Source organism: Sceloporus undulatus, chromosome 1 (assembly GCF_019175285.1).
Source record: "Sceloporus undulatus isolate JIND9_A2432 ecotype Alabama chromosome 1, SceUnd_v1.1, whole genome shotgun sequence".
NCBI lineage: Eukaryota > Metazoa > Chordata > Lepidosauria > Squamata > Phrynosomatidae > Sceloporus > Sceloporus undulatus.
In genome coordinates, this window is record NC_056522.1 from 97,361,200 (window position 1) to 97,385,916 (window position 24,717).

At 37.5% G+C, this 24,717-nt stretch overlaps 1 protein-coding gene and 1 long non-coding RNA gene across 14 annotated transcripts in view; one reads left to right on the top strand and one right to left on the bottom strand.

The window, feature by feature from the left end:
* The window catches only part of EPB41L2 (erythrocyte membrane protein band 4.1 like 2), a 121,464-nt gene extending 97,085 nt beyond the window's left edge, over positions 1-24,379 (top strand). For 6 of the 13 annotated variants that reach the window (XM_042443465.1, XM_042443472.1, XM_042443492.1 and 3 more), the window contains 8 exons: positions 3,393-3,560; positions 5,939-5,992; positions 6,189-6,734; positions 8,780-8,902; positions 12,997-13,089; positions 13,928-14,008; positions 18,449-18,554; positions 23,167-24,379. In XM_042443465.1, the coding sequence (XP_042299399.1) occupies positions 3,393-3,560; positions 5,939-5,992; positions 6,189-6,734; positions 8,780-8,902; positions 12,997-13,089; positions 13,928-14,008; positions 18,449-18,553 (1,170 nt within the window). In that variant the 3' untranslated portion in view covers position 18,554; positions 23,167-24,379. The remainder of the gene's footprint in view (positions 1-3,392; positions 3,561-5,938; positions 5,993-6,188; positions 6,735-8,779; positions 8,903-12,996; positions 13,090-13,927; positions 14,009-18,448; positions 18,555-23,166) is intronic. The other 7 variants (XM_042443502.1, XM_042443527.1, XM_042443509.1 and 4 more) reach the window with 5 other exon arrangements.
* Positions 3,176-14,208, bottom strand: LOC121917529. The gene is made up of 3 exons (XR_006101056.1): positions 12,944-14,208; positions 6,778-6,843; positions 3,176-3,395 (listed from the first exon to the last, which is right to left on the bottom strand). It is a non-coding gene; the product is annotated as an uncharacterized LOC121917529 (long non-coding RNA).
* Positions 24,380-24,717: the final 338 nt, after the last annotated feature.

Below are 24,717 nucleotides of genomic sequence, written 5' to 3' on the forward strand. Positions count from 1 at the left end.
TCTTTCCTGCGTCTCCTGAAGCCTTGAGGTGGGGTAAAGGGAAAGACATTAAGTCCAGGAAATACTGCCTCTTCTCCCTCAGAGGCCAGGGCAATAGCCATTGGGATGGAGTGGGGGCCTTTCACCTGCTTCTGGGCCTGGTGAAATTTCATAGGCAGGTTTGTTTGGAAGAAACAGACTAGTTGTTCCTATCCTGTGTGCTGGGAGAGAAATAATTCAGACAGCAGTGTACAGGAGTGTTTTTCTTTTTTCATTTTGGAAAATGAAGTGTCTGTCTTCTGATTTTTAAAGTCTTTAGATGTAACACTAAAGCAGGCATTTTATTGTATTCTGTTCTTTTCAGTATAGAATGTGCTGCATGATACAGAAGTCTTTTTTAAACATTGTGCACCTGTGGTGGTCTTGCAGAATTTCAGTACAAGAGCCCTGGTGGTGCAGTGGTTCAATGCCAGTACTGCAGCCACAAGATTGTGAGTTGGATCAGGCATGGCTCCAAGGTCCACTTAACCTTCCATCATTTTGTAGATTGGTAAAATGAGTATCCAGCTTGTTGGGGGCAATTGGCTTACATATTATAAACTGCTTATGGAGTGCTTGTTCACTGAAAAGTGGTATAGAAATATACTTGCTATTGCTATAAAGTCCACACACTTACACATACCACTTCTTTTATCCTTATTTTGTAAAGCTATACAGTATGTCTGCTTTCTTCTTTGTTGGTTACTTTTGATTTGAAAAATTATATAATTCCCACAAAAAATTTAAAGAAGTGAGTAGTGGCAGGGAAGAAACTGCCTTCAGTGGAATAATTGTGAATTTAAATGATCACAAATTGCCAAAAGAGTAAAAAGAAATGGCAAAGGAAGCTAACTGAAACTTCACTTTTGGGGTTTTGTCTTTCCAAAAGCGTTTAGCACTGGCGTTACCTGTTTTATAGTTAGTTGAGTATTGAGTAAATTGATTAACTTTCTTGCAAATGGTGTGCATTGTTTCTAACAGCAGTAAGATGCCAATGTAGTACATATACAAAACTAAATAGAAGATACAACTGATCATTCCATGCATAGGACCTTAGGTTGTCCTAAATGCATCTTGACATCCATTAGAACGTTCTGTGGTTACAGGATCTTTCTTTAATTCTAAAAAGCTGATTGCTTTATCTTTGGCATGTAGAAATTATGGTTAAAAATCACTTTGATACACAATGTGTATGTGTATGTTTCTCCTGTATTGCCAAATCAGATACGGCAATTCAAATCATATCTAGCCTTTGTCCATTGCAGTTTTTTGCTTGTGCTGTTTGCTCATTTTGCTCAAGACTCAGAGCCCAAAAAGGGCTGTACTTTCTTTGCAATTATTTTCAGTATTTTTTTCATCATCTGCTTCCTAAAATAGCATATGCAGCTGAATAGTTATGGAGAAATAGTTACAGTTTTTGAAAGTCAGGATTTCCTTTTTATTACTCTGTTGCACCATGCAGCACATTAATTATATCATTCTTCTGAGTTTCCAGCAATCTTTATAAATTAATCTAAGATGTGCCAAAAATTACCAAGCAACAAGTTAGTAATGACATTGTAATCATAGTAGCTGTGCCCATTTAAAGATATAATTGTGCTGGTGGTAGCATATTTTGTGCATTTATAACTTAGTACAGATGTCTAACTTGATATGTTAATATCAGTGTGACAGAAGATTGGATTATGCTGCGTGCTAGAAGGTTTAAAGTAGTCTAAAGATTAGATGCCCTTCTCTGATTCACATTTTTTCTTTGTTTTTCACCTCACTCTTCCTATGCATGTGCATGGTATAATTGAAAACCCAGCCAAATGCAGCTTTTTTATTTTACATAATGGTATCACTAATAAATTCTGTTATTCAAGCTTTATCATTACTATACAGCAACATGTGGGGTGTTTTTAAGATGAAGAAATATCAGTTACTGTCTTTTACTCAGCTCAGTAGAAAGTTGTTTTTAGTTTTTAACTGTCAGAAATGCTTTTTCAGAACAACTGTACAACTTGTGAGTTGTACAGAATTCTTTTGGTGGAGGTATATATTATTCTAGGAGGTCTCTCATTCATAAAGTTTCAAGAAGTTGAAAGTCTGTTTGCAAACAACAATATGTAACTCTAAACATATTGACTGGTAATTCATTCTAGACCTTATAAGAATAAAATGTACAAAGTATGGGTGATATATTTTGAAGAAGTTGAAAAACTGGATCAGTACTGTGGGTGTCTTGTTATAACATTTCATTATAAACCCAGGGAACTGTTGTGGGTTGTTTGTATTTACAAAAATAACTTTAAGTGGGGTAGATGAAACTGAGAAATGAGATGGGGTGATTTTGCTTTTTAGTCCCTGCCATTTTATTGCTGCAAAGTCATCCTAGTTTCATTTTACACCCTGTATGCGTTGGATATGCGTTTTTAGCCGCACCAGTGTAAAAGCCATTTGGATTGTCATTATTTCATATATGTTCATGTACTGTGCCATTTGCCCTGCAGTAAGCCCTACAAAGGTAAGCAAAACAGTCAAATTAATTCCAGTTTTATCATTCAGTTGAAAAATGTTGTCTGACATCCTGTTCAGTAGTTACAAGATTGAAAGATGGACTAATGAGTAACATGATCTCAAAAGCCTACCTTTTCAGTGTGACAGCACCTGACTGACAGGTTACTGAGCCACTATGCATTGGGTTTGTGGGAAGTGACGTCTGCAGCACAAGGTGCATTGAGATGAGCAATTGCAGCAGGACCCTGAGAGATTTCTCCAGCTGCCAATTCTCCATTCACCCCATGACTGTGACAGAACTACAGATATTATTTCCCAGTGTACCCAGAAATATTTAAAACTGAGGTCTTGCCAGGTTGAAAACGGTTTTGGGGTGAGGTGGCATTCTCAAAAGTCACCACTATGACTGATCTCCATCATGATGATTATGTTGGACCATCTGTTTCGCTGATCTTTCCTTTAATAATTAATAGTTAGTTTCTATTTTCTATGAGAACAGGATATTTACTAAGAAAATCTGAAAATAAATTTTTGAAAATGTAATCTCATGTTAATGACTGTGGTACAGAATAGATCAGGGATTTTATGTAGATTTCAATTTACAATCGGACATTCTAAAATCAGCAAGGTGAGCAAGATACATAGCAGTACTCCTAACTTATGTGATCATTTTTATTGAACTTTTTGTCATAAAAGTACAATGTGAGCCATATCCTTTAAAGAAATACATTTCAGTGTACTGTCCTTTTGTGCGTGCTTTTTCTCTCTGTTTGCATGCCCTTTGTTTCTTGTCTTGCCTGTTGTTTCTTTTGTAGATCTCTGCTGTTTTGTCTTCTGCTGTTAATTTGTTGCTTTCCATTTTCTAACTTGTCTAGAGCCTAGAAGAGGAGATAGCATCAATTTTATTTAGTAAAGAGGGTTTTCCCAGTAGTATGAAATCTGCCTTCACTTCAGCTACCTTGTGGACAACAGAGGGCACTGTTGTGAAAGATAATATACCTTCTGAAAAGCTTTCTGCCTCACTCTTCTCTCAGCTGCCTGAGGTGCTTTTCCACATTGCTTTTTTCCAATATAAAGTCATATATGTAGATGGGAGGAAGGGAGTAATTCTGTGACATGGTAACTAAGGTTCAAAACACATTGCAGAAATAATCCAGTTTGATACTGCTTTAACTGCCCTGGCTCAATGCTAGGGGATTCTGGGAACTGTAGTTTTGTGAAACATTTAGTCTTCTCTGTCAGAAAGCTCTGGTGCCACAGTGAACTACAATTTCCAGGATTCCCTAATATTGAGCCAGGGCAGTTAAAGTGGTCTCAGAATGGATTATTTCTGCAGTGTGTTTTGGACTTATAATTTGCCTTTATACATGGGATAATTGCAAGAATATTAGGACAGAAAATAAGGGCTTGGTGGGAGCTCTGATGTGCACACAAGAGCTCTTGCATGAATGTACTTCCTTCATCACATCCACATTTAAGTCACCTCTGCACATGTAGTGGGGATGGATTGCTACCCCGTTAGATGTAAAATGCTAGATGTAAAATTATTTTTAGTAAAAATAAATTAATTAATTAAAACAAAGTAAAACTATGTCATAAATGTAAATGCATTTTAGAGGCAGGCTTTCAAAAACTTTAGTCCTTCCTGCTGTGCTTTTATATGCCACTTATATTTGAAATTATCCATTATCTGTATTTAAACCAAAGCTTTACACTTTTTATTCTGAGGAGCCCTGGTGGTGCAGTAGTTAAATGCCTGTACTGTAGCCACTCACTAACAAACCATAAGATTGCAGGTTCAATACCAGTGAAAGGGCTTAAGCTCAACAGGCTTGCATCCTTCCGAGGTTGCTAAAATGAGTACCCAGATTGTTGGGGGTAATTAACTTACAATTGTAAACTGCTTAGAGAGTGCTTTAGTGCACTGATAAGTGGTATAGAAATGTACTTGTTATTGCTATTGCTATTCTGTGAAGCTAAAATATCCATGTTTCAGATCAAGTGTTAAGTTTAACTGAAAATATAGTTGAATACTTTCTTTCAGTTATTCTACAGTTGGCCTTCTGTATCCACAGATTTTTTATTCACAGATTCAAGCATCCACTGCTTGAAAATATTAGAAAACATATAAATTCCAGAAAGCAAACCTTCATTTTGCCATTTTATATAAGAGACATTATTTTACTGTACCACTGTATTTAATGGGACTTGAGCATCCACAGGGGGAGGCCCTGCTCTATTTTGGTTTTACCATTTTCAGTTAAACTTAACACTTGATCTGAAACATGGATATTTTAGCTTCACAGAATAGCAGTAGCAATAACAAGTACATTTCTATACCACTTATCAGTGCACTAAAGCACTCTCTAAGCAGATTACAATTGTAAGTTAATTACCCCCAACAATCTGGGTACTCATGTATCAATGCTTAGGTTTTAAAATCTACATCAGTCAGTTGGTATTGATGATAGGTCAACAAATATTTAAATCCAATATCAGTCTGAGACAGAATCTATGACAGTACAGGAAATCTTTGAATGGGTTTTATATGTTTGTATTGTTACATGCCAGTTGTACTCATCCATTTGACACAGAACCCTTGTATAGGAAAATTTTATATTTCTTCAGGGATAGCCAAACAAGTACAGTGAAGTGGTACAGTACTCATGACTGTGGAGGATATAACATTTCAAAGGTTTATACTAGTAGTATAGAGAGACACCTGGCAGATTTGTAGCATTCCTCTCAAAGGTTCCAATTATTTCTTACAGTAATTTGGTTAGAAAAATGTCCTGCATGCACATAGACATAGTTGCTCTTGAATAAGTTATTTAAACTACTGAGGCTGTCAGCAGTTACTATTAAGTAGATTGACTCTTGGTAGTATCTTCAGTCCAAGTTTTTAAGACAAATGATTACTTTTTTAAAAGTGTAAATTGTATGTTTCATATTTAACTTTCTCCTTGGGAAGGATGTAAAGGTTTCATCTGGAGATAACCTAGATAAATAAAAGTAAAGTAATAAAATGCTAAAAAAATTCCTGTCCACCAACTGCTACCTTACATATTTTTTAATTGTGGGGGAAAAAACATTGTTTTTGGGTGTCATCAGCAAAATATTTTATAGTGCTCTAGAATAAAAATACTGAGTTGGAACCAGATTTAGTCATACTGGTAGTAGATCCTGTGAGATCAGTGGGTATTAAGCTAGTCATGATTAACTTTAGGTCCATTGACTGGATCCAACATATATATTTCAGTGTGCTTATTCTCCTGTTGATTTAACAAAACTATGCTATAAATATATAAATGTGCAATTAGTCCCTCTGTGCTGTTTGCAAAATGAGAAAATCAGATGTTTGTGTCAACAAATGTAGAAGTTTGTATTTATATGTGCCTTCTGGTTGCTTTTTGTTCCACAGAGATTTACTCCCCAAACAGAAGAGCTCTCCATTGGAACCAACAGGACTACTAAGGTTCTCCTATTTTGCCATAGTCCCTTGACATGTCTGAATCATTTTTCTTTCCTTTGTTTCCCCCCCTTTAATCATTATTACAGTCATCTTCATTTTTCATGTGACTGAAACCACCCATCAATTAGCTTTATGTTCATTATTTTATTTATTCATATGTTCTACTTTTTGTTTTTCCTCATCCATTTGTTTTGTGCAGAGTTCGCATGAGACTCTGAACGTAGTGGAGAAGAAGCAGGCAGAGGTTGGGATAGAAGAGACAATAGTCACAGATGATACCAACAGGGACAAAATACAAGTTGTCTCTGCTGGAGGGGAAATTCAGAAGATGGAAAGACTGTCGAAAAAGGACTCTTCATCATTGTCATCAGATAGCAGCAATAGTGAGAGTGAAGATGAAGCAGGAGAATATCGGCCATACCAACAGTTGACTCAGGATTCCATAAAAGAAGAACTAGAAGAAAATGAAATTACTAAAGATGAGAAGCAACAGAAGGCAGATGCAATAGTGTGCATGGAAATTTCACAAGTCAGTCCAGCTCAAGTAACAGTTGAGCACACAGAAGTAACAAAAGGTTTTGTTCAGACAAATGAAGCAACCACAGAAACACCTGGAGAGACAAATTTGCCAAAACTGGAAAAGCAAGATCTGAAAGAAGAGAGCGTGGAAGAGCAGCTGAAAGTAAATGGAGAGGCATCGCATATTGACATTGATGTTTCACCACAAATAATTTGTTGCTCTGAGGTAAATGGTAGAAGAGGAAGGGACTCTAGAATAGATACCTCACCATAGGGTTAAATATCTCTGCCTTTCTTCTTCTCTGTCCTCTTCAGGTTTTCAAACAAATACAGATCTGGAAGGGAGAAAAAAATGATGTGCAGATTCTGCCTTTGGTCATGGTTTCTGAATTTTTGCTACATTTATTTTGGTTTCCCAGAAGGGCAAATTTGCCTGGGATTACACCATCTTTTTTTTCTTTTTCATGTTCTGCTTTTGCTTTCGTGTGTTAATTGTTTGAGTCTTGTCTGTCTAAAGTGTTAGTCTTTTATGACCGTACAATAACTTTTAATTGGAATGCTGAAGTGTCCTCTTTTGTGCATGAGGTGAATATAGCTAAAGTATATTATATATAATACTCTTCTTTAAATCATTGGGGGGGAGTGTTGTTTGATTTACTATCTTCCCCTAGATATTTTGTGAAATTGCTGCCTATAGCCTGATATAGAAACACCTGGGATTTTTAAGAATGCACAGTCAATGTAGTCTTCCATGAAGCATTATAAAATACATTCATCAAAATATAGTCTTCTAGAGGCATCAATGTATTGCAGTAGTCGTGCAATCAAATGAATGTAAGCCTGGAATGTACAACTTAGTAGGTCAACTGAGACTGGAAAGTAAAGGACAATTCAGAGGTTGTATTCTACCTATATACTTGGTGTTTCCCTGGCAAACAGCACGTGTGCTAATCTGTAATACGGCTGGAGGGATAAACCCTATAGCCCCCCAGTCCCTTCCCAAAATATAGCCTATAGTATTGTAGTTGTGTGTGCTTTTTTACAGACTGGTACATATATCAGCTGCACTGGTGTAGGGAAAATGCTGACAACACCTATCTGAATGGGCAATTTCTCATCATGTTAGAAACAAGTGTGTAGTGGCTTTCTAACTGGGAAAGTGTATTTGTACCTTCCAAAAGAACTAGATTTATGGAAATGGAATAATTGGCCAAGGACATGTAGCTCACTTTACCTCGTTCACAGAGGCATGATTTTGGTTCAGAGTGTTTCTCAACAGATACACATTTTTATTAAAATCATAATCTAAGATAGGTATGAAATACATGGCCTTCCAGTTGTTGGACTGCAATTGCTATCAACTCTAGTCAGCTATAACCAGTGGTTAGGGATGACAAAAGTTGCAGTTAAGAACATGTGGAGGGTCACATGTGATATAAAAAATTATAACATGTTTGGAAACTGTACAACACTGCTATTGTAGTGGCAGCATTGCATATGTAGGAGCACATTTTGCCAAACTGAACCTGGCTTCAAAAATGCCAGAGTTCACAGATAAATTGGAAGAGCTTTATAAATCTGACTTCATCCCTATTCTTAAGGACTGATTGTTTAGTGGATATAAGACATATTGTGTACCTGTTCAAACTGTACAATTTCAAGCAATCTGTGTGCCTTTTTTTTTTTTCAGTTTTAAAAATCATTTTACATTACAAGCTCATAATCCTGATGCTGTCATTGTTTGTACTTCCACTAGAGTGATAGTATATTCTGACAGTTTACCCAAAGTTTTAAAAATTTCCACATCCAGTTAGAGTGTTAATAAACTTGTAAATTGGTTCTAAGCTATGGATACACACAGTGGGGAACTAGTTATCCATGGCATGTTTTTTTTGGGGGGGGGGGGGGGAGGAACACAGAAGCTTTAAATATTATACATGCAACAAATAAATAAATACAAGTAAATGTTATCCAATATAAATACTATAAAACTTACTTGTATTTATGTTTTTTATATAAGCTAATGACTGGAATTAAAATCCATGCATAATATGGAAAATAAGTTGTACTCATTTTAAGTTGTTTTGTAGGCAGGAAAGTGAAATTTATGTGTGTCATGATTTTCATCTGAAGTTCAGGTTTAAAATTTTTAACAAACATCTTTAAATATTGGTATTCTGAGGCTTGAAACTTTCAGATAGATGATATGTGCCATATGCTTTATTTTTAATGACTTGTGAATTCATGATGTTCTGTCTTCCTGAACACTAGCCTCCTGTGGTTAAAACAGAGATGGTGACCATTTCAGACGCTTCACAGAGAACTGAAATATCTACCAAGGAAGTACCAATTGTTCAGACAGAGACTAAAACAATCACATATGAATCTCCCCAGGTACAGCTGTTGCAGAATTTATAATATCTGAGAACCAAGTGCTCATTCAACTGAACACACATACCAACAACTCTTGTCTGGTGGGAAGACTATCATACATGTGTACAATATACTAGATAATCCCCCATGCTTGGTAGTTTTCTATCTTCATATTTATCAGGATTTTTCACTAAGGGGTCATGCAGATCATACAAAAGGAGCTGCCAGAGGCCCCTCCTGCCCCAATCAGCACAGGATCGCAGTAACTTCATGGACCTGGTCCCAATATGGGTTGCCGCCGTGGTTCCAAACAGAATGCCGGCAAAGAGTGGACTTTCTCCTCTCCTTTTCCGGCCAGCTTTTCCTGGCCAGATGTGCAGTCTGCACCGCTTCTGGCCACTCTGGAGGTATGCATCATTTGCATGCCATACCCCCAGAGCAGCCAGAATCCACATTTTCCTGCCCATCTGTTTCAGGCCTTAGTTAGGGTTTAAAAGATCAAACAGATGATGGGAAAGATTCTGTCCTGGCCTTCTTGACCAAATGCTAACTTGTAGAGGTGCATAATTTGCCTGCATGCCTAACTGTATCCCTTGGCATTCTATTAGCTCTGCAGACATGTTCCCCATATGATGTTTCCCTTCATGTTTGGTGAGTTAGGTTCCTCCTCAAGCTTATTTTTCTAGTTAGCGTTCCCCAGTTTCTAAGGTTTCAGTGTACACAAACTTCATTTCATGCAAAAAATTATTAAAAATATTACGTATACAGTTACCATCAGGCTTTATGGGTATAAGGTGCATACAAAACACAAATGAATTTCATGTTTAAACTTGGGTCCCATCTCTAAGATATCTCATTGTGTATATGTAACTATTCTAATCTGAATTCTGAAACACTTCCGATCCCTAGCATTTTGGATAAGGGAGACTCACTCAACCTGTAGTTCCAGAAATATTATCAAATGCTCTCTCTGCATCTAAAAGCAGCCTGTTTTAATCATTATGGTGTTCCAAAAAACTAAAACTATGCATTTGTTTTTAATCTGACATTTCCACTAGCTAGGTTTGCACTGTAGCTTTTGTCAATGTGAAGTTAAATAGTACTGTATATACTTGTCTGTAAATCTCAAAATTTATGCCCAAAAATTGACCCCAAAATGCCAGGTCGACCTATTTACGGGTCACTATGGAAATGTGATAGCAGCTCTTTCAGATTTTCCCATGCAGTGTGGAGAGGAATTTATTTCTCTCTGAAGCCAAGCAAAAAGAGTCCTGGGTGATTGATGGATATTGCTGTTTAAGAGTCTGTTTCCCACCCGTTCATCTGGGTGAAATAAAAGCTGAAACTATGAAGTAAAAAAGCATCATTAAGACTCTCCCTTGCCATACGCACACATAGACACACTGAAGGAGTTTTCAAGTTTTACCCTCGACCTATCCACGGGTCGTGGCAAAATCCATAATTTTGGCCTCAAAACCTGACCTCAACTTACACATGAAATCGACTTATAGTTGAGTATATATGGTAACTGTTAGTCCCTTTTCCAGTCTGGGTTTAATGTTTGGTTTTATGTATAACTCAGCCACTTAAAGTCAAAGCAGAACTGGAAAAATGATGTTTCTCTAACACAGGGGATCAAGTCCAGCCCTATGGCATACCCCAGAAGTCCTCACACTTTCCTCATGATACCACCGCTTCGTAGTCTCCTGATTTTTTACTACAAATTTTATTCTAAAATGGGTGGGGATTATGTTGCCTTCTATAGATGTTGTTCAGTTGAAGCTCTCAGCATTTCTCACCATAGGCTACAGCTACTGAGAGATGCAGCCCAATGATATTGTGAGTGCCATGTGATTCCCACTGCTGTTCTATAATAAATAATAATAAATAATAAAATATTTATTTATAGCCCGCCTTTCCGTAGATCAAGGCAGGTTACAACAGTATCAGATTACAGGATAAAAACATGATAAACAGCAAATATACATTAAAATCACAGTAAAATTCACAATATCACAATATAACAATATCCAGCTAGCATAGGATGTTCAACAACAAAGATAATAACGGTGGTGGGGAGGAAGGAGGATACAAAGGGAAGGAGTTAGGGGAAAGCTTTTTGGAACAGGAAGGTTTTTAGTTCCTTCCTGAACCGGTCAAGGGAGGTGTCAGTAAGAACTGTAATCTAAACATGCTGGGTTTTTTAAATGCTTTTGCATTTGCCCACTCTTTCCCCTTCTGGAACACAGTGCATAAGAACATTTGTGACATTGATATTTTCCTTTGGAATAAAGGATTTCTCATTGTGCCCCTCCCCTTCTATAAGACTCACCTAAGTTTCAGATCTTTGCATATAGTGCCTTTACTTTATCCTTGTTTAGACTTCAGTTAATATGTAATATGAAATTTATAAGAGCCAGTGTGGCATAGTAGTTTGGGTGTTGGATTATGACTCTGGAGACCAGGGTTTGATTCCCAGCTCAGCCATGAAACCTACTGGGTGACCTTGGACAAGTCACATTTTCAGGTCAGGGGAAAGCAATAGCAAACCTCCTCTGAACAAATCTTGCCAAAAAATCCCCAAGATAGGATTGCCGTGAATCAGAAATGACATGAAGGCACACAACAACAACATATAAATAAATTGTTTAAAATGTATAGTAGCCTTCTCAAACAAGTGTCTAACTCACTGGTCTGCTTAACTGGTTTTTTTAAATCTTTTTTTTTTATCCCTCTTTCCTCCTTACAAAGGATCCAAGGTGGTTTTCCCTGACGTTTTGTCACAGGATGGATCGAGGCAGGCAACCACAACAAACTAGATACAGGCCAATTAAAAGAGCATATAAGACCAATGCATATTTAGACAAGCCATACAGACTTTAAACATTTGTAATTTTAAAATGTTCTGTACAGGCCAGCTGAAAGAGTTGAGTCTTTACTGTTGTTTTTAATACAGAGGGCATATCTACCTGATGAATCTTTTCTAGCAGGTCATTCAGCTGTCTAGGAGTAGCTGAAGAAAATGTTGTCTGGGTAACATTTGTCAGTTTAGTTTTGGCTGGCTAAATGTCTTCAAGAGGACCTGAATGTATGGGACATCCATATAGGAAAAGGCAGCCTTATAGGTGACTTTGACCCAAACCATGTAGGGCTTTAATGGTACAACCAACACTTCGTACCATGACTGAAACCTAATTTGCAGCCAGTGGGGTGATTTTAATATTGGTGAAATACGATCTTCTGTAGTTGTACCAGTAACCAATCTGGCTGCCATGTTTTGAACTAACTGAAGTTTTCAAATTTGATACAGAGGAAGCTCAGTGTACAGCATACTGCAGAAGTCTAGCCTTGAGGTTACTAGTGCATGCACTATCATATTTAGATCTTCTAACTCAAGGATTCTTAGATATTATAGACATTTTTTAAAGTGAATATTTGTTTTTCTTATGCTATATTAGGATAGCAAAATTTTGAATGTATATTTTGGATTTACTTTCATCTTTACCACCATGACCTCAGATGTTTGAGAAATTGTTGGTGATGACTGAATAATATTAGGTAGCATTTATATTGTGAATTTTAAAATTCTTACTCCACTGAGTGACATGATTGGCATGAGAAGCAATATGTATCTTTATTGTTCTTTTTAATGACTTTCTGTAAAAGAACTTATTCTCTAGAACATGCAGAAGAACAATCCTATAGACTATCTCTTGCATCACACAGAATCAAAGGCAGGAATCATATGACCTTCAGATGTTCTTAAGGATTCTGTTACCTCTCCTTGGAGATTCTTTCTAAAACTGCCTTCAAGCAATTCTCTGTTGGAAAATGCTTCTTCTCCAAACAGAAATACTGTATATAGCTTGTTGAAAACAGACCTTTAGAAGGAAACTTCTTGAAGACAAAACTTTAAAAGGAAATTGTAGAGAAGTGGAAGGGGTCCTTAAGAAGATCTGAAGACATGTGATTTCCATTTCTGGTTCCATGTGATGGAAGGGATAATCTGCATTGTGTGGACTGCACCTCTGCACCTTAGCATAATGAATAATCAGTACCTACCTCTGTTTGGTTCATTTGATAGACTTGACTGTTCCCTCTCTTTAATTATGCAGTTCGATGGCAGTGGTGATGCTGGTGTACTGTTGAGTGCACAGACGATCACAGCAGAATCTGTTTCTACAACCACCACCACACACATTACAAAGGTAAAAACTAGAATGAGTCTTAAACTTTCCCCTTCTTTCAGTGTAAATTGGATTTCTTTTTTTTTTTAAATGGACTTTGAACAAATTCCATGCTAGTTATAGAAACACTAGAAACTTAAAATATGATGTAGCTACTTTTTTGAGTTATTTAACTTTTATTATGTTCCTGCTTTTATTTACGATACATGCCGGTAGACAGCACTTTTCAAACTTTGGATATGGTACTTTCCATGGTACTTCGCCTAAGACACTTGCAAGGCATTCTGTAGCATACTGCTTGCTGATCTCTGCTGTTTCAAAAGCCAGGCTGACAGAAAAAAACCAGCACTGTTTAAAATACCTCTCTCTCTCTCTCTCTCTCTCTCTCTCTCTCTCTCTCTCTGTGTGTGTGTGTGTGTGTTTAAAGGGCTGGCAACATGCTATAATAACTCCCATGCTTCATAAATCAGACTTTATTATTTTATTTCTGGGGCACTAGCCAACTTTTTTCCTCTTGTAATATTCTTAAAGCCCTGTTGAAAAGAAGGTTTGAGTGCTGTGAATGATGGGATGCACCTGCAGCTGTAGTATTTCCTCCAGTTTGTCTTGGAGCTGAAAGACAGGCTATCACCACTTCTTCACCTAAGAAGTTGCTATACAGGATGGGTCTTCTAGCTCTGCCTCATCTTACAACATTGATGAATTTCTTGAAAGTTTTTCCATTTCTGCTACAGTGTTGATTGTGTTGTGACAGAGTAGATATGAATCAGCTTTTATTGTCCTTTTACAGTAAATTCACTCTGCTTGAATATTAACACACACATACACATCATTTTTTTCTTTCTTGTGAACCCTATAGACGATAAAAGGTGGTGTGTCAGAAACCAGAATTGAAAAGCGGATTGTTATCACTGGAGATGCAGACCTTGACCATGATCAGGTAAGAAGCAGAATATTTTTTAAACATAACTAACAATATAAACCAACTTACAATATACGAAATTTACTCTACATACAAAAACATACACATACATAGAACATCCACACAAATAAACTCAGTTATTTCATAGAATCAGAGTTGGAAGAGACCTCAAGGGCCATCCAGTCCAACCCCTGCCATGCAGGAACTCTCAATCAAAGTATCCCCAACAGATGGCCATCCAGCCTCTGCTTAAAGACCTCCAAAGAAGGAGACTCCACTACACTCTGAGGGAGTATGTTCCACTGTCGAATAGCCCTTACTGTCAGGAAATTCCACCTAATGTTGAGGTGGAATTTCTTTTCCTGGAGCTTGCATCCATTGTTTTGAGTCCTAGTCTCTGGAGCAGCAGAAAACAAGCTTGTTCCTTCCTCAATATGACACCCCTTCAAGTATTTAAACAGGGCTATCATGTCACCTCTTAACCTTCTCTTCTCCAGGCTAAGCATCCCCAGCTCCCTAAGTCGTTCCTCATAGGACATGGTTTCCAGACCCTTCACCCTCCTTTGGACATGCGCCAGTTTTTCAATGTCCTTTTTGAATTGTGGTGCTCAGAACTGGACACAGTATTCCAGGTGGGGCCTGACCAAAGCAGAATACAGTGACACTATTACTTCTTTTGATCTAGACACTACACTTTTAGTGATGCAGACTAAAATCACATTGGCTTTTTTAGCTGCTGCATTGCACTGTTGACTCATGTTCAACTTGTGGTCTACTTGGACTCCTAGATCCCTTTCACATGTAGTTTCATTCAGCCAAGTGTCCCCATCCTATACCTGTGCATTTCATTTTTCCGCCCTAAGTGCAGTACCTTACATTTCTCCCTGTTGAAGTTCATTTTGTTAGCTTTGGCCCAGCTTTCTAGTCTGTTCAGGTCATTTTGAATTTTATCCTGTCCTCTGGAGTATTAGCCACTCCTCCTAATTTGGTGACATCTGTAAATTTGATAAGTATGCCCTCAATTCTGTCATCCAAGTCATTGATAAAGATGTTGACTAGCACTGGGCCCAGGACAGAGCCCTGTGGGACCCCACTGGTCACTTCTCTCCAGGATGAAAAGGAGTCATTGTTGAACACCCTTTGGCTTCGACCGGTCAACCAATTACAAATCCATGTAACAGTTATTTTCTCTAGCCCACATTTTACAAGCTTGTTTGCAAGAATGTCATGGGGAACCTTGTCAAAGGCCTTAGTTATTCAAGGTAAGAGGTAGAATATATGAATATCTATTATTGTTCCCATTGTGAGGTAAATTACATCTTTTTCTCTGCTTTTGTTAAAAAGTAAATTCCAGTTACTAACATTGTCTGTGTATCTATTTGTATGCCTTGAAATGATTTGTTCTAATGTGACCCCATGAATTTCATAGGGTTTTCTTTGACAAGCAATACCAAGAGGTGGTTTTGCCAGTTCCTTCCACTGAAATATAGCCTACAGCATCTGTATTCACTGGCAGTCTCCCTCCTAAGTACTAACCAGGGCTGACCCTGCTTCGTTTCCAAGATCAGACAGGATCTGGTACCGTTAGGGTATTTAGGCAATTAGCAACTTTAAAACTCAGTTTTGTATGTTTTTATAGTTTGCTTAACATTTCATAAAAACAGATTACTTTAGAGTTGTGTGAACAATAACAAAGGCTGAATTATTTCAATTATAGTCTGCCCTTCTATTTGGTGACACTGCACTAATTTTTAATTTGTGGTCAATCCACAAATCACAGGAATTTAATTTTCATTTTTTAAATGTAATATACCAAAGCCTCTGAGTAAATTTAATTTCAGATTTTGATGTGCCTATGACAAGAATAATCTTTCCCTGAAGCCTGAAATTAAATGGCAGAACTGTTTAACATTAGGTATGAGAGATGTCTGTTCTGGCACATGTTCAGTGTAGTTGAGGAATCCGAAAAGGTCAGACACCATATTTGCTTTATTTAAAAAAATATTTTCAAAAAGAACTTCAGTATCCTTCATTTCGAATAGCGTTAAGTATTATGATACATTAAAGTAAATTTAGGAATGGATTTACATATGTCTTTGTAATACATGCTCTTTATTCAGCTTAATGGATATCATTTTTTAATTTGGAAAAATATGTAATTATTTTCAGCAGTCTACCATTTTTTCACTAAATGGAAGATTTATGATAGTCTTTGAAAAAAGAATCTTACACATTTTATTTGGTTTAATGATGTGAATAGCTTTATTCACACTTTTTAATCCTCAGATTCTTCAGCATAAACAACTTCCTGTTTCATCTTTAATTACCAAACACAAGTGATGTTCAGAACATACTGAAACAAACATATATGGCATAGCCCACAGTCATATCTTGCATATCTCTCTCATTTCCCCCCCTTTTTCTTTCTTTTCCCCTTTTTGAAATAATACGCTTGAGAAATCCAATAAAAATTAAATTTATAAAAAGAAAAGGAAAGCATTTGATAGGAATACCTAGCAACTTGGAATGGCAAAGCATTCTTCCTTGTTGTCATGTTTATTGTTTTACATACTCAACTACCACAGAAAGCTTAGGCAAAGAAAAATATATGTGTTAATGCTATTGAGAGTTTGCTTTTGTTTTTATACCATGAAGGATGCCATTATAATAAATAACAAGCAATTGTTACTTATTTTGGTTCTATTTAAAGTGTCCAATATGTGTATCTGTCAAAGCAAAAACCGTTACCCATTTTATTTGTCTCTAAACTGTATTTTGAGAAATCCTTGAGGCAAAAATTGCTGATTGCTCATTACTTAAAAGTTTCCACGTCAACATATAAAATTGTAGAAGATGATTACTAACTGCTTCATTGGAGCAAAACTACCTATTGTCTTAGCAAACACATACAGTGGTACCCCGGGTTACGAATTTAATTCGTTCCGCCGCCGCGTTCGTAACCCGAAAGCCTTCGTAAGCCGAAAAAGCCATAGGCGCTAATGGGGAAAAGCCGCGATTTCGTGTGAAATAGCGCCGAAAAGCACCAAAAATTTTTCGTAACCCGAAAAAACGTTCGTAAGCCGGAACAGTTTTTTTGAATGGATTTTTTTCGTAACCCGGAAATTTCGTAAGGCGGCGCATTCGTATCCCGGGGTACCACTGTATTCCCAAAACTACAGTTCCTGTGGCATCGTGAATGTGTTGTGGAGGGGAAGGGCTTTTGCTGTATGCTGTTTTCCATCCCCTGTGTTTCTAATCTCAGAACCCTGCTGATAGAAAATAGGCTAAATGGACGTGGGAAGTCAGTGCAGAGGAGGAAGGCATTGGCAGGGAGAAGTGGTGGTTGAAAGATTAAGCTCATTGATTATTCTTTGTATTTCCAACCACCACTACTGTCCTCACATTGTATTGTTTATATATATATATATATATAACATGCAGTGAAGCCCCTTTCAGTCACTTTTAAAAGTGTGTTTATTCTGCATGTGAGAAATTCTTTCACTCTCCTCTTGTGAACCATCCAGTATGCTTGGAGGTGTTCCATGTGTAAAGAATGTGTTACATGTGTACAGAGCAAAGCTGACAAGAGCAGCTGAAGAAAACAATGAAGGAGGGCAGAGTTAATGTGCTCCTCTCCTTCGGTGTTGAACAGACTTTAAAGCTTGATTAGAGAATATATCACCTGGTTTTACTTGGCTTTATAAGGGTAGATATTGGGCAGTCTGTTCCATTCAGTTTGTTTTTTAAGAAATTGGTATCCTCCACTAAGTGTGCAGGATACATAGCAAATTACAAAGGACACAAAGCTGCACAAAGAAGCCTCCAGTCATTGTAGCTATAACTTAAGGCACTGGGGAGTTTCTGAAATTAGTGGAAGGCATTTCTTAGAGATTTTGTCTTGTGCCACTTTAGCTGAAACAGTCATCATAAAAATGATACATTATTATGCATTAGCAAAGAAATCTTTCTGCCATTGTACCTGGAATATCAGAAGGGTTCACTTCAGAGCAGCTAAAAATATTTTCACATACACCAAATTCACAAAGACAACCAATCATCCTGTCGAAAATGTGTTGTCTAAGATAAACATACTTTGAAAAGTCATCTACACAACTCTCAGTGTGACATTTTAATTCTGTTTAAGATGATATAAACATACTTAAGCCAGCTAACAGGGTGTCTTTAACAGTGCTTTTCTTTGCTCTTTTGCTGTATATACTCTTACCGATACTTATTTTAATATTTTATGTATTGTCTCTAATTTGCTCTCCCGAATAACTGTTGTAAGAAGTATGGTTGTGGTGATGATGATATTTATTTATACGCCACTTTTTTTGCAAAATTGGGACTCAAGGTAGCTTAGTATTGGTAGTCCTTGATAGCCAATAGCTTACCAAACCAATGTTTACATTTTAAAACTTGTAATTGTTGAATCATTTATTTTCAATAATCATTTAGGCATTGGCACAAGCTATTAAAGAAGCCAAAGAGCAGCACCCTGACATGTCTGTAACAAGAGTGGTGGTGCATAAGGAAACAGAGCTTGAAGAGGAAGGAGAATAAGGTAAGAGTCTGCAGCTCTAAATGTACAGGACACAGATTGAGTTCATATCTTATTGAAATGAAAATTCTATCTGCACATTTTTGACCACAAATAAATTTATCTGCTGTGATTCCAAGTGGAATCAGATTCTGCATTCTGATTCTTGGATTCTTCTAGTTGAGAGTTTGAGTTTAGAATTGGAAGAGACCACAAGGGCCATCCAGTCCAGCCCCCTGCCATGCAGGGATTCATAGTAAAAACACCTCCAACAGATGGCCATCCAGGCTCTGTTTAAAGACCTCCAAGAAGGGAGACTGCACCACTCTTCAAGGAAATGTCCCACTGTCGAACAGGTCTTGCTCTCAGGATGTTCCTCTTAATGTTGAGGTTGAATCTCTTTTCCTGTAGCTTGCATCCATTGTTCTGGGCCCTATTCTCTGGAGCAGCAGAAAACAAGCTTACTCCATCCTCAATGTAACATCCCTTCAAATATTTAAACAAAGCTATCATATCAACTCTTAACCTTCTCTTCTCCAGGCTAAATATACCTAGCTCCCTAAATCTCTCCTCATAGGGCATGGTTTCCAGACTCTTCAACATTTTGGTCGTCTTTCTCTGGACACGCTCCAGGTTCTCCACATCCTTTTTAAATTGTGGTGCCCAGAACTGGACACAGTATTCCAGGTGAGGCCTGACCAAGGCAGAACAGAGTGGCACTATTACTTCACTTGATCTAGGAAAGTTACTTGAAGAAACAAAATTATAGGGGGGGAAATGGGGAAAAGCAGCAAAAACTGGATGGGGGGGCAATTTGTAGATAATAATTTAAGTCAGAATATTATGGGCAGGTGAGGTAATATAGAAAGTACAGTTGGTAGCCACCACTATCACTATGTATGGATGTGAGATCTGGAGGGTGAAAAAAGCAGATAAAAAGAAAATTAACTCATTTACGATGTGGTGCTGGAGAAGAGTGCTGACGATACAGTTGAAAGCCAAAATGACAAGCAAATGAGTCCTTGAACAGATCAACACACTCCCTCGGAGAGTGGTGGAGTCTTCCTCCTTGGAGGTCTTTAAACAGAGGCAAGATGGCCATCTGTCGGGGATGCTTTGACTGAGAGTTCCTGCATGGCAGAGGAGTTGGACTGGATGAAACAACACCCCTAGAAGCCAAGATGGTCAAAGTGAGGCTGTCATAAATTGACCACATCATGAGAAGACATGACTCATTGGAAAAGACAATAATGCTGGTGTTGGCATGTCCCTGGAGCTTCTGCTACTGCTGCTACTTCCATAGCTAAAGGAGCTCCATGGACAAGCTACCCAGAGTGCCACTGTTTTGCCTAAGAGTGGACTTAACCATGTGACCAGTGAGAGGGTAGAGAACCCCTAGTCACATGGCAGGGGCCTTCAATCATATAGGGAGTGCTCCAAAGGCTCCACCATGTGATTGGGGGGTCCCTCTACCCTCTCCTCTCATTTATCACATGGACAAGCCCACCCTCGGGACAAGCAGTGGTGCATGAGGTAGCCTGTCAACAGAACTACTGCAGTTATGGAGGCAGTGGCTGCAAGGACAGGCCATCCCCTTTCCCTGAACTGCTCAGTGTGGGGAAGAGGGAATGACACAGTGCCTATTGTACAAACAGCAGGCCAGCCCAGTTCAATAACCCCAGGGAAACACTGGGTTTGCAACTTTGCCAACTCCAGGGCAAAGTCAGGTTAAAGACCTGCAGTATTCTGCCAGATGTCACAGTGCATTCTGCAGCACCAGCTTCGGGGTGAGGACTGGATTTTTGACCTCTATAGACAAGGCCCATGAGGGGCAAACCCCATATGTATTTACAGTTAAAACTAGTACACCAGCTGCACTGTTTTCTGAAAATGATTAATCTGGTTATAGTGACATATGCCTTGATAATATCCAGTTATTATAATGTGCTCGATGTGGGAACGTGGTTGGAAACCTTTGACTACAACAGCTTTGCTGGCTACTATTCCCTTCTCCATGAGATTTAAGGAACAGTCCACAACACATGGGTTTATCCCTTGTGCCAATCTTGACAGGCAGGATCCTTAAAATTGTAATCTGTTACTACTGTTGCCTCCAGCCCCTCTTTTATAAGTTTTTAATTTCATGCCTTGCCAACTGGTCAGGCAGCAAGCCTTCTCTCCTCTCACTGAAGTAAAGTAGTTAGGTGACAATAAAATTGAAGCAAGAATGGTGGCAGATTTGTTTATTAAGAAATGAAAGCAAAAAGAAATGGAGGATGCATCCAAACGTAGCCGAAGAACGAAGGAGTCATGTGAAAACGAGGTCCAGTGAATTTATCTACTCCCAAGAGTACGAATAAGCAGATCTTGGAGGGCGAGGTTATAAAAATGTATGCCAACAAACAAGTGAGCAACCCATTTCAGAGATAGGATTAGTTGCTCTTGAAAAAGATTTTTATCTTGTCCAATAAGTGTAAAACAGAAAACTGATCTCACAATTTCAGTAAAATTAAAATTGTAAATAGATCAAATAAGTTTAGACATTGAATCAAAATAATGCATGTAATGAATTTAAATTTCAGGACAGCTAATGAATTTCATAACACAAGTTCCACAGTTCATTGTCAGATAGGAAATGTAGAGGAACAGCGGAAGATTGGTATATCAGGAAAAGCTGAGGGAAAGTGTAAATAAAAAATGAAGCGCATCAACTTACAGAGTAAGATTTGACAATAGCAATGTTCCTGCTAGTAGTTTAGATTTGGATTCCAAATCAGAGGAAGAAATTGAACTTTCTGCTATATCTGAGGAGGATTCAGATATAGAACTGGAGAAGAATAGTAATAGATCTAGACTATTTGAAATAGAATATTTAAAAGGTTTGTTGAAGAAAGTGTTGCTTAGTTTAAATTTAATTTATTCCAGTCAATCAGTTCAGGAAGGTTCTCCAGAAGAAATCTAGTAAATTGGGTGCAGTGTTGCAACACAGATCCCAAAGCACAGGATGTAGAACTTTCCATTCCTGATACATTTTAAAAATTTCTGGAGCAGGAGCCGGAAAAACCCATTAGGGTTTGGGAGATTCACTAACTATGAAAATCATTTATATTGGTTTGAGAAAGCTTTGCTGCAGCAGTAACAGTTCCTGTGGTCAGTGCTCCAGTTACCAGCTCTCGTTTCAAATTCAACTCTTCCATGTGAAGGGACACTGCTCTTAAAAACATAGATGAAGAAAGGATTGACTGACTGAAAAGTTTAGAGCTAGTTATGCAGCCTTTGGTAGAACAGTATTGGAGGCTACTGTAGACAATATGTCTGGATAGGGCCCTCCCTGATGATGGTGGCTTGGGTATATCCCATATATTGTGGTCTGTTCCTTAAGTCTCACGGGCAATGAGTGGTTGATACTTACCAAGAATGATCATTCTCATGAGAGTGAAAAAAACAGTCTACCCCTACCCAAGAAAAATAAAGTAAAAGGCAATAAAGTTAGCAGTACATTAATAATAATCCATCATCATCATCAGTGGTTACAATATTAGTAATAGTAGTAGTTATAGTATTAATAGTATTAGTTCAAGAGAAATATTAAGGATATTGATGGAATGGTTGTCAAAGCTAGAAAACAAACCAGAGGAGGGAGGGGTTGGATTCAATGGGAGCAACAGATTGAAATTTTGAAGATCTTACCTACCAAGGTTGGCAAGAAGTTAACTCTATATATTGTGGTTTGTTCCTTCAATCTCACGAGAATGACCATTCTCAGTAAATATCAACCATTCGTTTCAAGGCACAGTTCAAAGTACTGGTTATGATTAATATAACCCTATATGGGTTGGGGCCAGACAATCTCAAGGACCTCATAAAGCTTGTAATGTTTTAAATACTTTAAAATTGTTTACATTGTTAAGTTAACAATTTAACAATTGCTTTAAAACAAGAGAGCAAGTGTGATACATTGTTTGAGTGTTGGACTACGACTCTGGAGATCAGGTTTCAAATCCTCGCTTGACCATGGAAATCTATTGGGTGACTTTAGGCAAGTCACACTCTCACCACCACCCCTGAAGAAATTGTGCCAAGAAAACCCTGTTTTCTAGGACCCAAGGTCATCATAAGCCAAAAATTACTTCTTCAAGATTGTTTAATTGTTTAGATTCGGTGCTTAATTTCAATATATTAACTTATTTAATTGTTCTAAATTGTTTTTTAGTTTTGTACATGATTTTTTAACAGTTCATGTTGTAAGCAGCCTTGAATCCTGCATTGGGAAAAAGGCAAGCTATTCATTAATTAAACAAGTTTCCCATAATTCTAGTAAGCCTTCAAGCATAGCTGGTTTGCTAGATACTGTCATGATGCTGCTGATTGTGGTTGTACTATTCACAAAGAGTGAAATGATCAGGTGCTGCTTTATGTCCAGTTTAAAAGTGGTCTCTCTGTGCAGCTATCTCCCTTCTTGGGTCATCAGAATCTGGTGGCCAGAAAATACAGTACATGGGCATGACTTTAAAAGAAAAAAGTTGTTTAGGGGTAAAGGGAATGACAATTGCAATATGGCTGAGATTGCTTTTGATAACCTTTCAACATCTGTGTGAAATATAAAGAATAATACTGCATTACTTTCTTTCTTTAGTAATATGAAGAGTAATTTGTGATTTATGAAGAACTTTGATCATTCCAAGTCAGTGTCCTGACCACTATTTCACTGAATTCACCAAACCTGACAACAGTGACCAGACACCTCCAGAATGAATTGCCAACACCAAACCTTATCTTTCTCTTATCTTTAACCATATCCATCTTTATTTTTATAACCACTTCTTAACATTCTTGGCTTTTTAAATGATGTTTAGAGATTATTTTTTGCACAGTTCCCTTCCATTTTTATATAACTGATTTTCTGATTGCATGAAAGCGAACAGAAATATTTAGTAAGCACTGTTCACTTGAGCAAGTTTAATATGCAAGAAGGAGAGAAACTTTGACTAATTTAGATACAGCATTTCCAAAACATTTCAAATACAGCTTCTTACTGGAATAATAGCTTTTCTTCAGAATATTCAGGTAATAAAATATCAAATAACATAAAAAAGACATTGTTTTTATTTTAAAAATTACAAATCTTTCCTATAACTTGGTGGGGAAAGAAATTAAGATTTGTATGGATTTTATACAGACTCTTTGTAACTTTCTCTGTTCTGAGGGTCTCCCAATTTCTGAGGGGAACTGGTGCTGGTACAATAAAGAAGAGAGAGAGTTATAAAGATGTTTCTACTGACTCAGCACTGTTCTAGTAACCTTTTTGCACTTCACTGCCATTGTTCACTACCTTCATAGACACTCTGTGGTCTGCAGCATTCCAGACAAGGTTGGAAGGACTTTGTTCTCTTTCTTCCAACCAAAGATAATCTAGGCAGCTTAAAACCTTAGTGCTTTCTTCCTAACATGTTAAATGTCAAACACTTTGATTATATGATGTTCAGAATGCTTTCATTGTGTAAAAACCCATTGTCTCCATGTTACAACTGACACATTTGTTGAGCAGTTAAATCTGTTTTGTGTAGTTTTGCCTAATAACTACAAGTTTTAAGGACACTGAAGGACCAGGATTGCAGTCTATGGCCCATTGTAAGTAGTTCAGGAACCACCTAATAGGGTGAGGTTTCCTTTGAGGAGATCTATATGAGAGCCAGTTAACCGTGCGTCCCCCTTCTCCACAGCCACTGTTCACCTTATGTATAGTTAAGATGCCATATTAAATTTATAGTAGCTTGAAGTTGTATTAAGTAATATTTTGCTTTCTGTAATACTGTTATAAAATAAAGTTTGTTTATTCTTTAAATGTTTCCCCATTTTAGTGTGTGATCTTTTAACAAAAAGAATGGTGATTCTTTCACTACAGTTGGAAGATGTTTTAATAACATCAGATAGGAATTAAGCACATTATTAAGAAAACTGATTACAGTATATGTGCATTATTAAAACTTTTTGCTTTTATTCACACATGAAGGGGTATTTTCTTTTAGTTTTATCCCCTTGGCAATGAATACACACTATTCCATATAAAAAGCAAGGGAAATATAATCAACAGTTTTATAGCATTTGCATTGTAAGGCCTAAATCTAGCCCCTGATAGAATAGAATCAGCTGCCAAATGGTAAGTCAACACTCAAGTCCCCTTGAT